The 12,791-nt window shown below is 43.0% G+C and overlaps 1 protein-coding gene across 1 annotated transcript; it reads left to right on the forward strand.

Annotated features, from left to right (window-relative positions):
• Positions 1–421: 421 nt before the first annotated feature.
• Positions 422–7,226, forward strand: klf6a (Kruppel-like factor 6a). Its single transcript, XM_022190387.2, has 4 exons — positions 422–800; positions 2,352–2,934; positions 3,754–3,877; positions 4,499–7,226. The coding sequence occupies exons 1-4, from the start codon at positions 699–701 to the stop codon at positions 4,548–4,550; spliced, it is 861 nt and encodes a 286-aa protein (XP_022046079.1). The 5' UTR covers positions 422–698; the 3' UTR covers positions 4,551–7,226.
• The last annotated feature ends 5,565 nt before the right edge of the window (positions 7,227–12,791 follow it).

Genomic DNA, 12,791 nt, shown 5'->3' on the forward strand with positions numbered 1-12,791 from the left:
TCAACACATGCACTTCAGCACACTTCCAGCACTGGGTGAACTCATCGCCTTTAAACAGCAGTGTTGCAAGTGCTGCTTGTGACACACTGAGGTAGACTGAGATGTTTTTCCACATAAGAGGAGTAAAAACGGTTTCGGCTCACAGGCGCTGTCTGTGGCGAAACAGGCAGCCGACAGAAAAAGACTACAGCCGGAGCCAGTGCATCAGTGCCTTATATACACGCTATAAATAACCAGCCAATCAGCGGAGACCTACTGCGAGTCAAACGCACCAGTCAGAAGCGAGATGAAACCAAATTAGGCGAGAGGTCCCGCGCGATTGGCCAGCTGTGATATCATTTTCAATCCCTGACGCTGCTCGACGCTGATTGGCCGACGGGGCTTTAAGGGCGGGATCCAGCCCGGGAGGAGGAGGCGTCGGGGTTTGAATAGGGAAGTTTGCAGAGCGCAGTTGTTCCATCCAGTCCGATGCAGTGTTTGCAAATACCTTGAACACATCGAGAGAGAAGCAGAAGGAAGGGGGGGACTGACGGACGGACTCTCTGCTGTCGCTGCCGCTCGACACTTGGTTTGCATCGCAGAGGATCGATCCTGCTCCTTCCGCTGGCTCGTTTTTCTACCTGAGAAAAATCTAAAGTGCAGCTACGTAGGTTTTTTTTCTCCACAAAAACAAGAAACAGAAAACAACCTCGGGAAAAATGGATGTTTTACCCATGTGCAGCATCTTTCAAGAACTTCAAATAGTTCACGACACGGGCTATTTCTCAGCCTTACCGTCACTGGAGGAGTACTGGCAGCAGGTGAATATAACTTCTTGTTTGTATGAGCTGACAGTCTGAGGGGAGCATTTCTAACGCTGCGAAGTTGCTTTTTTATTTTATTTTATTTTGAAAGAACCCCCCGCTTGTAAACACAGGTGCCCGGTGTTTAGACGGAGCCCGGTGCGGTTTGATAATCAGTTGGGTTGTGAAGTTTCTGGCAGGCTGAAGTGGAGCAGTGTGTCAGTCTGACAGCTGGAGTCGAGGCTCTGCTGCGTCCAAGATGAATGGAGAGTAACTCCAGCAGCAGCAGAGACAGCGTGCTGGTGCGTTCACTGCCCTGCTATATTTTGACTTCTTCTTTTGACAGATGGTTTCAGGGCATGAGAGCTGCTCTCACTGCTGACAGAAGCTGGTCAGGATGTGGAAATGAGTGCAGTTTCAAATCTGCAATTGATACAGAATCTGATATCTGCTGCCTTCTCTCAGTCTGTTGTGTCATTGTTAAGTGTTCTGCTTTGTAACGTTTATTTCCCCCTGCAAATCATCCATTTGCATCATCCTCGGATTTGAATGGGCTCCACAACATGACACTTATCAAATGTCAGCCTCGGCCAAATCCTCCTTGCATGAGTAGACACTAGCACAGCTGGAAAATATTGTGTAAGACTGCAGAAGCCTGGAGGAAAATATTTATTCTACATGTGCCGAGCTGGAGCTGCTGCTTCTAATGAACAGCCTCTCACTTTTCAACTTTAACGGCCTTTATAAATTGGAGCCTGTGCATCTTTTTTTCCTCTTCTCTCTCTCTTACAGCCGGAGCTGACACTGAGGAAGGATGTGATTGCATGTCAGTGGTACGCATGAGGAAAAGCAGCTGAATGGCCCCCTCATGTCGGAGGGGGAAGTTGAGCGGCTTCCTTAAAAGGACTCTAAATTTGTTCAGTGACTCATTTGTTGAGCGCTGAAATGACAATGCACGTTTTGGTGCTGCAGGAAGAGTTGGAGTCCAGGCAGCCGAGGGAATCGCATGAGGCTGGTGTGGTCACTTGGTGTTGTGATGCCGGCGATGAGGCTTTGATTAAGTAAAGGGAGGCAGAGTTCAGACGAGGAAAGCCAGAATGCGTGAACGTAGGATTATGGGATGCAGCTGAAGATGGGCTTTGTGTAACCATTGATTAATCTTTCAAGTCTGAAAGTAGTGAGGAACTCGTGTCACTGATACCCTGTGTTCTTCAAACAGCATCCTCTCTTTAAACAGTGCATCATTTAGCAGCACACATGATGCAAACCGGCAGCAAATATTTGTCATTTGTGCTTAGATTTCTTCCTCATAATTTACCCTCAGAGCTCTAAGCTTGATCATTAAAACTGCAGGAATAGTTGAAATTTCCTTGTTAGTACTTCATGCTGTAAGAATTTAACAAATATTGCACCACCATAAGCATACAGGAATGTGCACATGCATGATTTAAAAGGATTTCCCACACCGAAGCATTTTGCTGGTGAGCCTGGGCTTCCTCTCCACAGGGCTGCTGCTGCTGTAATTCATTTCTTCTGACTGTATTCTCTCGTTTCTCTGCATCCGACCAGACATGCTTGGAGTTGGAGCGCTACCTACAGAGCGAGCCTTACGTCTCCACATCCGACCTCAAGTTCGACAGCCAGGAGGACCTCTGGAGCAAGCTGATCTTGGCCTGCGGGGATAAAGCCAAGGCCGAGTGCGACCCAAAGCTCTCCGCAGCCCACGAGGAGGACAATCAGGACAGCCAAATCTTGGACACCAACAGTGTGAATTCAGATGCCAGCAGCGAGGCCTCAGACAGTTCTGAGGAGCTCTCGCCCACGCACAGCTTTACCTCCAACCCTCTGGGCTCTGTCTTGGTTGGCTCTGGACCTTTTAGCCCCTCCGTCATTAGCACTCCGCCGTCCTCTCCGGAGGCCAACTCGGAGGCCGGTGGCGTGATGAACGGCTGGGCGGCTACGCACACCGAGCTGCACTTGCCGGTCAAAATCAGGAGCGGCGGTGTGGCAAAGAGTTCGGAAAAGACGGGACTCATCTGCGGGGAATCGTCTCCGGACGGCAGGAGGCGAGTACACAGGTGTCAATTCAACGGGTGTCGCAAGGTTTACACAAAGAGCTCCCACCTAAAAGCACACCAGCGCACTCACACAGGTGAGTTTCAGCTTCATGTGGTCTGTAAATAACAACAGGAAAGAACGAAGGGCTGATGTGCTCTTTCCAGGCTAAAGCAGTTCAGTTGTAGTGTTGAAAAGATCTCTGTTCTTATTGAGCGAATGCCGGAAGTGCTGTTAATTCAGTCTTCCACCTTAATGGCATTGTCCACCCATTGTGTAATGTAATTAAAGGTCCACATTGCATGATGTCCTCAGCTGGAGCGCTGCGAGTATTAGCTCTGCATGGCTGGATACCTAAACTGTGACCTAATCTATCTGGAATGTGACTGACTGAGCCAGTGAGGGAGTGAGTGAGTGAGATAGAAAGAGTGGGGGGAGAGGGAGGGCGTGGGGCAGGGGGAGGGGTTGCACATGGGAGATAAAAGGACTTCAAAACAGATTGAGTTTCACCATGGGAAAGGGGTGAATGGGTGGAGAGCCAGGGGCCGCTGAGCTGGGAGGCCTTTGAATGGTCATTTGAGCGTTCCTTATTTTGATTAGCAGCGTGAAATTACACGTGTGGCTTTGTTTTTCCTTCAGTTTCTGCATCCCACACATTCAGCTGCACTTCTAGCATTCTTAGCGTGGTTCAGGTTGCATAAAAAAAAAAAAACAAAGGTGGTGGACCAACAGGTTCAGCGGAATTTGGAGCAGCTTGTCAGCACCCATGCCGTCATCCCACCTGACCCCCGGGCTGATTGATTTGAATGTATTTAAATAAAAACAGTGCACATCAGCCATCGGCGTAGCAGGAAAAACATTCCGTTAGCGTCCTCGCTTGAGCTCCGCTTAATCGCCTCCTCGTTTTGCTCTGCAGGTGAGAAACCGTACAGGTGTTCGTGGGAGGGCTGCGAGTGGCGTTTTGCACGAAGCGACGAGTTGACCAGACACTTCAGGAAGCACACCGGGGCAAAGCCATTTAAATGCAGTCACTGTGACAGGTAAGACGGGCCTTTTATCTGCAAGTAACGTCACCGGGCCTCTGATAAGGCTCCGTTGATGGTGATCTGCATCTTCTAAACACTGATGCAGGACTGAAAGCACTGTTGCATTTCAGTGACGTTGCTAAAAATCTGAGCTCAACTGATAAATGGAGAAACACCACGTTATCATAAGCACAGATATTTGTATCTGGTGGCAGGAAGTAGCAAGAATGCATGATAAAGAGGCCAAACATCAGTTTAAAGTCTTTAAAATCTGTGTCTTTTCTCCACAAAAGAGCATTGACTACACAGGGATGCTCAGTATGTCTTGATCACAATTTTTTTTTAAATAAATACAGAGTGATTGTGTAAATGTGTGTTTTGATATAAAAAATACTCTTCAGCTTCCAAATATCAACATGACTCGGTTCAAAAATCCAGCATCAGTGAGGCTGCATTAGAAATTATATAATTTGCATTTAATTGACCTCTTCTAAATGGGAATTTGTCGGTTTAGTTTGTGTGATCTGCAGACCTCCTGAAAAAAAACATTTTTTTCTTCATGTGCTGAAGCACGTCTCATCCAGCAGCATCTTCTCCGTAGTAACTGACTTCCTCTCCCCCCTCCTCTGTCCCCAGATGTTTCTCCAGGTCTGACCATCTGGCTCTTCACATGAAGAGGCACATCTAAAGCAGGGCAAGCACCAACCAAGCAACGCAGCGAAGGGGAAACGTGTTTTTTTTTTTTTTTTTTTTTTTGAAAGAGGAGAGACAAAAAAAGAAAAGAAAAGAAAAACAAACGCCGTCTCCCGACCAGTCTCTTGGTTGAACTGTCCCACAGCAGAGTGGCGGGAGTGTGTTCCAGCCAAAGCATGCCGTTTTGCACCATACTGAAACCCAGTGCCTCCGGGACCTCTCTTTGGAGAAAGGCGCTCTGAAGGTTGTCTGTTGCAACAAGAGGACAAAATCATGGATGGGGGAAGAACTGTTTTTGATTGAGAAGGACTTACAACACACTTAAAAATACAAAAAAAAAAAAAAACAACGTAAAGGGTGAATGATTTGTATGTATGGTGCATGATGTTTTGGGGACATCTCCCGGACAGCAGATACACTGGTACTTTACAAAAACTGTCTGAGGTAAGCATGTGTGCACTGTGAATGTCTGAGATTGGCTGACTGGCCCCCTGGAAAGAAGAAGAAGAGAGGATTTTTTTTGAGGAGCGATGGATTGGATGGATGGTGCGGGGCTGTGCCAATGTTGCTGTGGACTGAGTGGGTTTGTGGGGGAAACATTCCACTTGTGTTTCCCTGGTGGCAGTGTGAGGCCTGGGCAGGGAGGAGGGTCTGCCTGCCTACCTGCCTGTCTGTCTGTCTGGCACCCAGACTCAGGGGGGCTGCTTCTCTGAAGCTTTTCAGGCCTTGGGTTTGACCAGAGAAGGAGGCGTTGACCTTCTGGTCTGTGACCCAGAGACCAAACTCCCCCCTGGTCACTGTATGACAGGAGCTTTTTTTTTTGGTGTTTTTGGTGCAGCTACTAAATGTGCAATGTGTTATGTAGCCTGGTTTATTATTTTTTTACAAGCTACAAAGCTCATTTGTAGTCCAATTGTATAAGCTGTGTGCTTAGAGGTATAACACAACTATACTATAACTTCAGTATCATAGACAGGTGTTGCATGGTTCTAGGGTTTGTTCATTTCCTGTTTCCACTGTAATCAGGACTGCAAATAGTTTCAATAAAAGTGCAGCTAAAATGCGAACGGTTAAATGTTACAATATTGTACATAAAGCCTTGATGATTTCCTCTTTTTACTTTTACAACTTCATCCATCTCCTTCATTCTGCTTTGTCATCTGGCTGGAGAATTCACCACTGCTTACTAATTTTCTCATTCATTCTATGCCTTGAGGACTAATTCTTGATTTGTTTTTGTACTTTCTTTCTATCTAATAATGCACTGTTGACCTTAATGGTGCCTTATGCAAGTGACTCAGCCCTGCGGGAGCGATGCTGTTTTGCTCCCTCAGGATGTCACATTTGTTGTCTGGGTGATTTGACAAGCTTGATCAAGGCTCAATTACAAATTAACTCGCACCTCCTTTGTGGGTAATTTTTGGCTGTTAATTGTGTAGTTTAAATGTAAATGTTCACAGAAGTCTCAGTCGATTCCCTTATTTTTTTTTTTTACTTTGTTTTTGAGTCACAGCACCCTTTTAGTTGATGTAAATCACCTTAAATTAACATGTATATAAGACAAATGCTGTATGTTTTGAGCACTTAAATTCATTTATTAAAGACGTTAACTACTGTGTAGTATGTACTCCATCACACAGCGCTAAGGTACAAAATGACCAGACTAGTTTCACAAAAATGTTTCCACAGTGCTGCTCCTTTACCCCACCATCCTATGCCCCCCTCCTCCACCTCCCTCACTGTCCCTCCATCCTTGCAAGTGGGACTGAAGAAAAAGCTAAAGATTTATTGTAATTAACAGGCTGCAGTCGGACAGGCCTCGCCTTGTACTGCCTCTCAGTAATGAATTGCTAAAGGCTTTGTTGGCATGGAATCTGTCACAGACTGCTGACTGTGTAGGTTGGTTATTGACCTGTCTGGGGAGCGTTGTTTTAGCCAAGCTGCAACAGTATTATGAAAACCACAGGAGCGAGTGAGGGGGCTCTCAGGAAGAGATACAGATCAAGCATTGACGGTGCACACATGGCATAATGGCTTCAACAAGAAAAAAAAAAAAGGAAGTATCTCCTGTTATTGGAGGTGGGAGATGGATGCACAACAGAAGGCGGAGCCTGAAATAATGCTAGGGATTCTGCTGATTACAGCTTCACTGATCTGTGCCACCCACTCCAGATCAGCGACCTCGCAGTAGGAATTCGATGTTGCAGCAAGTTGCGCCGTGGCATGCTACGACATATGGATTTCAGATTAGCGGGCGCAGGAGACAGGATGAGTACAAACTTGAAACTGCTTGCTGCAATAGATTTGGGAGTGCTGGCAAGGCCTTTTGTGGGCAAAGAGCAGGAACATCCATTCTGTGGAAACAGCAGCCGATACAGTTGGAGTGATAATTGAGCCTTGATTTAGCCTCATGTTTTTGCTCGCATCTTTTACACTCTTCCTTCATCTCTTTCATCCCACTACCACAACTGTTCTGTCACACACACAAACACACACACAGCTCTTTGTTCTCAACTGAATCTTTGTATAAAAAGAAAAAAAAAGACAACTTTTGTAAAATTGTTATGTTTATGCTTTATGAAATTTTTATTTGAAATTGTTTTGCAAAATTGTTATATTTCTGTATGAATGTATTTTTTATTGGAATAATAAGAATTCTTATCTGACTTTGGCTTGCTTCCTTTGTCTCATTTGTTAATTGTCCTCAGTTATGCTTCATTATTGTGAAAGCCCTTTTTAAATGCCTGTGGGAGGTTTGCAGCCAGTTGACGATGAATGGCTACTTTCTACACCCCTGCAGTAATACGGACCAAATTAGATCAGGTCCAGAGTGTGAGCAGCAGCCACTTTGAATTTGTCACTTTAAATATGTTTACTTACTCATGTTGTACCTGCCGGAAGCTCTGAGCGGCCTCACCTCTTCCTGACTTGTAAATACCAGCATGAAAATATCTTTCTCGAATGAGCAAATTGCATCTTTGGAGAAGCTGGTTTGCTATAAACACAGAAACCTGACGTCCCTGGTCCCCAGTGGCAAACACTCTGATTTAGCTCCTTTCTTATCCCCCTCAAAAAGAACACCCCCCTAGAAAAGTTTCAGTAAAATCCCGCTGCAGTGGTTTCTATTCTGAAAACGACTGACTGCTCACTCCTTAGAGCTAGCTAGCTCTCATCAAAGCAGTATAAATAATTTATCTCCATCTCTTGCAGCCCATGGCATTTAATTAGAGAGCCGCTTTTATACATTTGTTAGATAATTACTCTACTTGACACAGATAATGATACAAAACAGCAGTGGATAAACCAAAGACCCTAGTTTAAGTTACAAACTAACATGAAAATAACATTAGAGAGGAAAAGCGACGTGCCTCTTCTTCTTCTCTGCTCCCCTGCTTATGGTGATGACCTCGGATGGGCAGGCAACTTATTAGCACCTCAGATTTCCAGTAAAAGCCCTGTGGTTTCTAAATGAAGCTTCGCCTGCAGTTGGTAATTAAGCTCGCTTTGGAGAACCTCCCAGCTTTGGAGTGGAGAAGAGTGTTGTTTTTGCCTCAAATGCTGCAGCTCCTTGATCTCTCAAAACTGCTGCCCTGCTTGATTTGTCAACTTCACATCTACCTACCATGCATAATGCACCGCTACACAGCGCCAGCCAAAAAAAGGCATTCCAGAGCAAGCCAGAGCTCCTCATTTAAAAATCCTGGAGTGTCATATTCTTGCTTTTAACCTCCACTATTGGGCTCGCACACGTGTTGCACTCACTTTCCATGCAGCTGACTCACATCCTCACGACACAAGTGGAACATCCTCCTGTGAAGTGGACCATTATGGATAAAGTTTCTTTAAATGTGGCACTAAAATCACATTTTTCCTTTGATGTATCCAGAGGGCACATCCTCCAGATGCGTTCCCACATTGATATTGTAACTGAGTCTCTAATGCAAAGGATTACTGGAAACAATCCATCACTTTTAGATGACACACATCTTATCTTGGTGTCTCAGGGGAGAGCAGAGCTGAGTCGGCGTTCCACGACAACGTGATAGTTTTTCATGAGAACATGCAATGATTGAACCAACAGTGGAAAGTGACCATTTGCATTGACTTAAGACTGAGTTTACTTGAGTATGTTCAGTAAATTGCACTGTTTACAGAGGCAGAACATTTTTATAGGGATGAGATCATTACTCACAGTGGGGTGGCACAGTGTCTTGTGGTTTTTTGTTTTCTGCAAATCGCTGTAGGCCAGATAGTCATTTTGTGGGTCATTCACTCATATCATTTGCTTATGAAGGCAAGACTGCCATCTAGAAGTGGATAAATTCACATACAGCATAACACTTTTTTTCTGTTCAACTCGATAAAGATTGTTTTCCTGATCGAGCTTGAACAATTACAATTAGGACTTAGGGCTTAGGTCAATGTCAGAAGCGTCATTCTGTTCAGGACATTCACCTAGATTCACCTTACACTTTATTAGTGTCTTTTTTTGGCTGCAACTTCTGGGTCAGTCTTCATTGCTCAGCAGTCGTTTCCAGAATCTTCAAAGTCATCTTTAAGAGTCTGTAAAAGAGCACCAACTGAGTCTACAGCTAATCCTGAATCATACACACTTTAAAGGCATTATGGAGGATGTTTTTTTTTTTGTTTGTTTAATTTGTCTGATTCACATAAAATGAATATACTGACCTTTAGTGGACTTGTATGTATGGTTTCTAAAAGAATAATAATAATAAAAAAAAAACTGTGGACATGGCAGGACCTGAAAAACATCAGCCAATCAACATGCTCGGACCGAGGCATTTGGTTTGCTCCCTTTCCTGTCAATCAAAAATCTTCCGGCTCAGGCCTAGTTACATAGATTATGTACGTCTTGGACTTACGTGTTTTCTGTATGTGTTGCTTTGGTATAGCTTCGTAGTTAGCTGGCGACTTGTTTTGCTCATCTTTTTTGACATAATGGCAGATAAAGATCCAGGGGGACCCAGCCGTAAAAGACAACTTCACGAGTGTTACGCAAGTTTCTGGCGGGGGGCGTTTCTTTGTAAATGTTAAGAGGGGGGAGGTTAGAGGGGGGTGAGGGAGAGGTTGTATGTGCGCATGCGCATGCTACGTTCAAAGTCGTAGGAAATTAAATCTCCTCTAATGCCTTTAACTAATAAAATATGCGCATTCTTTATTCATATATGATAAGGTCTGTTGCATTTTTACACTGTCTGTATGCTTTTTGAGGACAACAATACAAAATCTTTGAATCGCAACTAAATCAGTTAAAGCATTTTATGGTTGGGCAGAACTGCATGGTCTTATGTGGTTGAATACGGGATGGTTGCTCTGTTGAAATACAATACAAAAAGTTAAGCTAGAATAAATTACAGGATGCAACTCAGGGCTGATGAGAACAAATGTAGCCGTGTAACAGGCTGCACTATTGGTTGTGTTGCGTGTCGAGACTTCAGTCCGTGGGTCACCTCTGGCTGTACCTCCGTCTGTTTACTCCCTTGTATTTGTTTAACAACCACTTTCATCTTCCACATTAGGATTGCACATTAAAGACAAAAAGCACAAGTCACAGGGGACAGATTCCTGCAGAGAGACGACTTTCGCTTCTGATACTTGTGTGGTTGGGGTGGGCTGAGCCTCATGTTTCAGCAGCTCTGCCCTCCTCAGGGTTATTCAAGTTTTCTTTGATCCCTCTTCTTGACTTAGTAATAAACGGCCTCCACTCAATGCAGTAACAGTGTTAAATTTGCACAGGTTGTTTAATCAGGCCCATTTTACAATCTAAATGGAGCTTCTAAGGTGCACCACCACTGTACACACAAATGAAGCCTCTGCAGGTGCACCTTAATGAACCACGGTGCATTAGAAAAGATCTAACCATTAAATGTAAAGCTGAAAATCAAAACATACATTTGCTTTGAGGACAAAGTCTGACCCTGCATGCCCTCTCTAAAAGGGTAACCCACACTTTTGCCAAAAGAAACACTGCTGTATCCATTGAAAAAAAAAACTTTGACGACCTTTGTGTTCATGAATACTAAAACTATATAAAATGTCACCACTGAAAATGAGAAAAAGCTGGACGTTTTCATTAACCTCTTAACCTCCACCTCTTTTCATGGAATGTCTGCCTATTTGGTTTACCCGGAATTAAAAGGATATGAAAGAAGAACTGCCAGAAGGTCAAAATGTACATGTTAGAGTTCATTTTAGAGGTAACATCTTTCACTTTCTGAAAATGTGTGTTTTTTAGCGTGTGGCTAAAAAAGAGTCAGTCAGTTCAAACACAGCTCAAAAATGTAAAAATATATTAAGTTATAGTTCTATAACAAAAACTAAAACATGGTTTATGTCAGATATTTGCACCACTACATAAACCTGAGACAACACCAACTCCAAAATCTCTCCAAATGGCTGAATGGTGCCAATAGCTTTTACCCACTTCTGTAACACTAGAAAACATAATAAAGCATTTTCATCAGTATATTTCTTTTACCATCATTCAGATGTTGTTGACGATTCTTCTCAAGATTACACTGCCTGCCTTCACACATTATGCACACTGTGGCTCAAATAAAATGGAAAATGATTGGCTTCAACATGGCCTGTCCTGGAGAGTAAACTAAAGAGAAAAAGATGAGCACACTTCGATTAACTAGCAAATACTCAACGACAGTGAACACGTCATGATGGAAATATTTTTCATGTTGAACAATGTTTCATTTTTATTTGTTGAGCAAAGTCTGCAGGCAGTGAGCTATGACTCACCTGGCAATATATTCACAACTTTATGGACTAAAGGAACATAAATGAGGGAGCGATGAGCACATAATTGGACTTTGCAACTCTAAAGTGACAGTTACGAAACTAGTTTGAAATGTCTTTAGTTTTGTTGACTAAAACTGGCAAATTGTTGTGTGTTCTTGTTTTGCACTGTTGCTGGGAATGACAGACGCAAGCATTTCACTGCCAGCAATTGCTTCATGTAATTTCTAGTATGTGACAATAAAACGCTTGAATCAGAAATCTTGAAATCAAACACATACATTTGGTGATTGATGGAAATCAGTGGGTCATTTAAGTTTCTAGTTTCAAATACAAATATTTTCTTGCAAAATACAGCTCCATCTCACAAATAATATGCATTGTAATTGACAAAATAACCAGCACTGTTGTTCTGTAACAGCTAATGCAACATATTACAAAATTTAGTGTTTTTCGCTGAGGACACCTTAAGAGTGACAGGAAGTTGTCAGTGACAGGAAGTTGTTAGTATCAAGAAATAAGTCAGTATGTAGCGGAAAACGACTGGTGTCGTTGCATCTGGTCTAATCTAGCGACATCTACATACATCTTATGCCTTTTACAGCATCGTGGGTATGTAGTGATTTATATTGCCTTTATGTACGGTTGCAAACGTTTATCTTTGGGACAGTGTTACATTTAAGACGTTTGTTGATGGAAATGTTCTCCAGCTAATTGACATAGCACGATAAGTTCATGAGAGTAACTACAAATAAATAGATACAAAGCCAAGAGACTTACGTTAAAATATGTTGTCGTATATTTCATTTTTAGGTTGAGAAAACCAGAATTAATACATACAACTTGTAGTGAAAAAAGTAACATCTACGAATGTATTTCATGTTTCAGATAATGAGTTGAGATGTTTGCAAAGTATATTTGTAAAAGCAAGCATGGCATTTATCATGCTTTTGTCTGTTTCAGTTTCAGCCTTTTTTCAATGTCAGTAAACCAGTGGACAAGAGGTCCAATGTCTTCAGAGTCTTGATGTTTGGAAGGCGTTTATCTGACTGACAAGTTATATTCAGCACGTATACCGAGAATACGACTGTATTTAAAAATCTGCAACTGAACACGCATCAGTAATCACGTCTGCATAATGCACACTTTTACGTTTGATACTTTAAGAATGTTTTACTGCCAGTGTATTTGTGCTTTTTCCTCAAGTCAGATTTTAAATTTGAATACTTGTAATAGTATTTAAATGCTTTATTCTGCTTTTACTTCAGCAAAACTTCTGAATCCTTCTTCCAACACTGAGGGAATATGCACCATTTAATATTAATACCAACTGAAACGACGGGGGCCAGAAGGGATTCCTGGTAGGACAACTGATCTGAGCTCCAGCTGGGAAATAATTAAAGTATTTACAGTGTGTACACTGTATTTTAAAGGCTTGTCTAGCTTCATGTGCTTCACTGAGCTGCCA

Source organism: Acanthochromis polyacanthus, chromosome 20 (assembly GCF_021347895.1).
Source record: "Acanthochromis polyacanthus isolate Apoly-LR-REF ecotype Palm Island chromosome 20, KAUST_Apoly_ChrSc, whole genome shotgun sequence".
Taxonomy (NCBI): domain Eukaryota; kingdom Metazoa; phylum Chordata; class Actinopteri; family Pomacentridae; genus Acanthochromis; species Acanthochromis polyacanthus.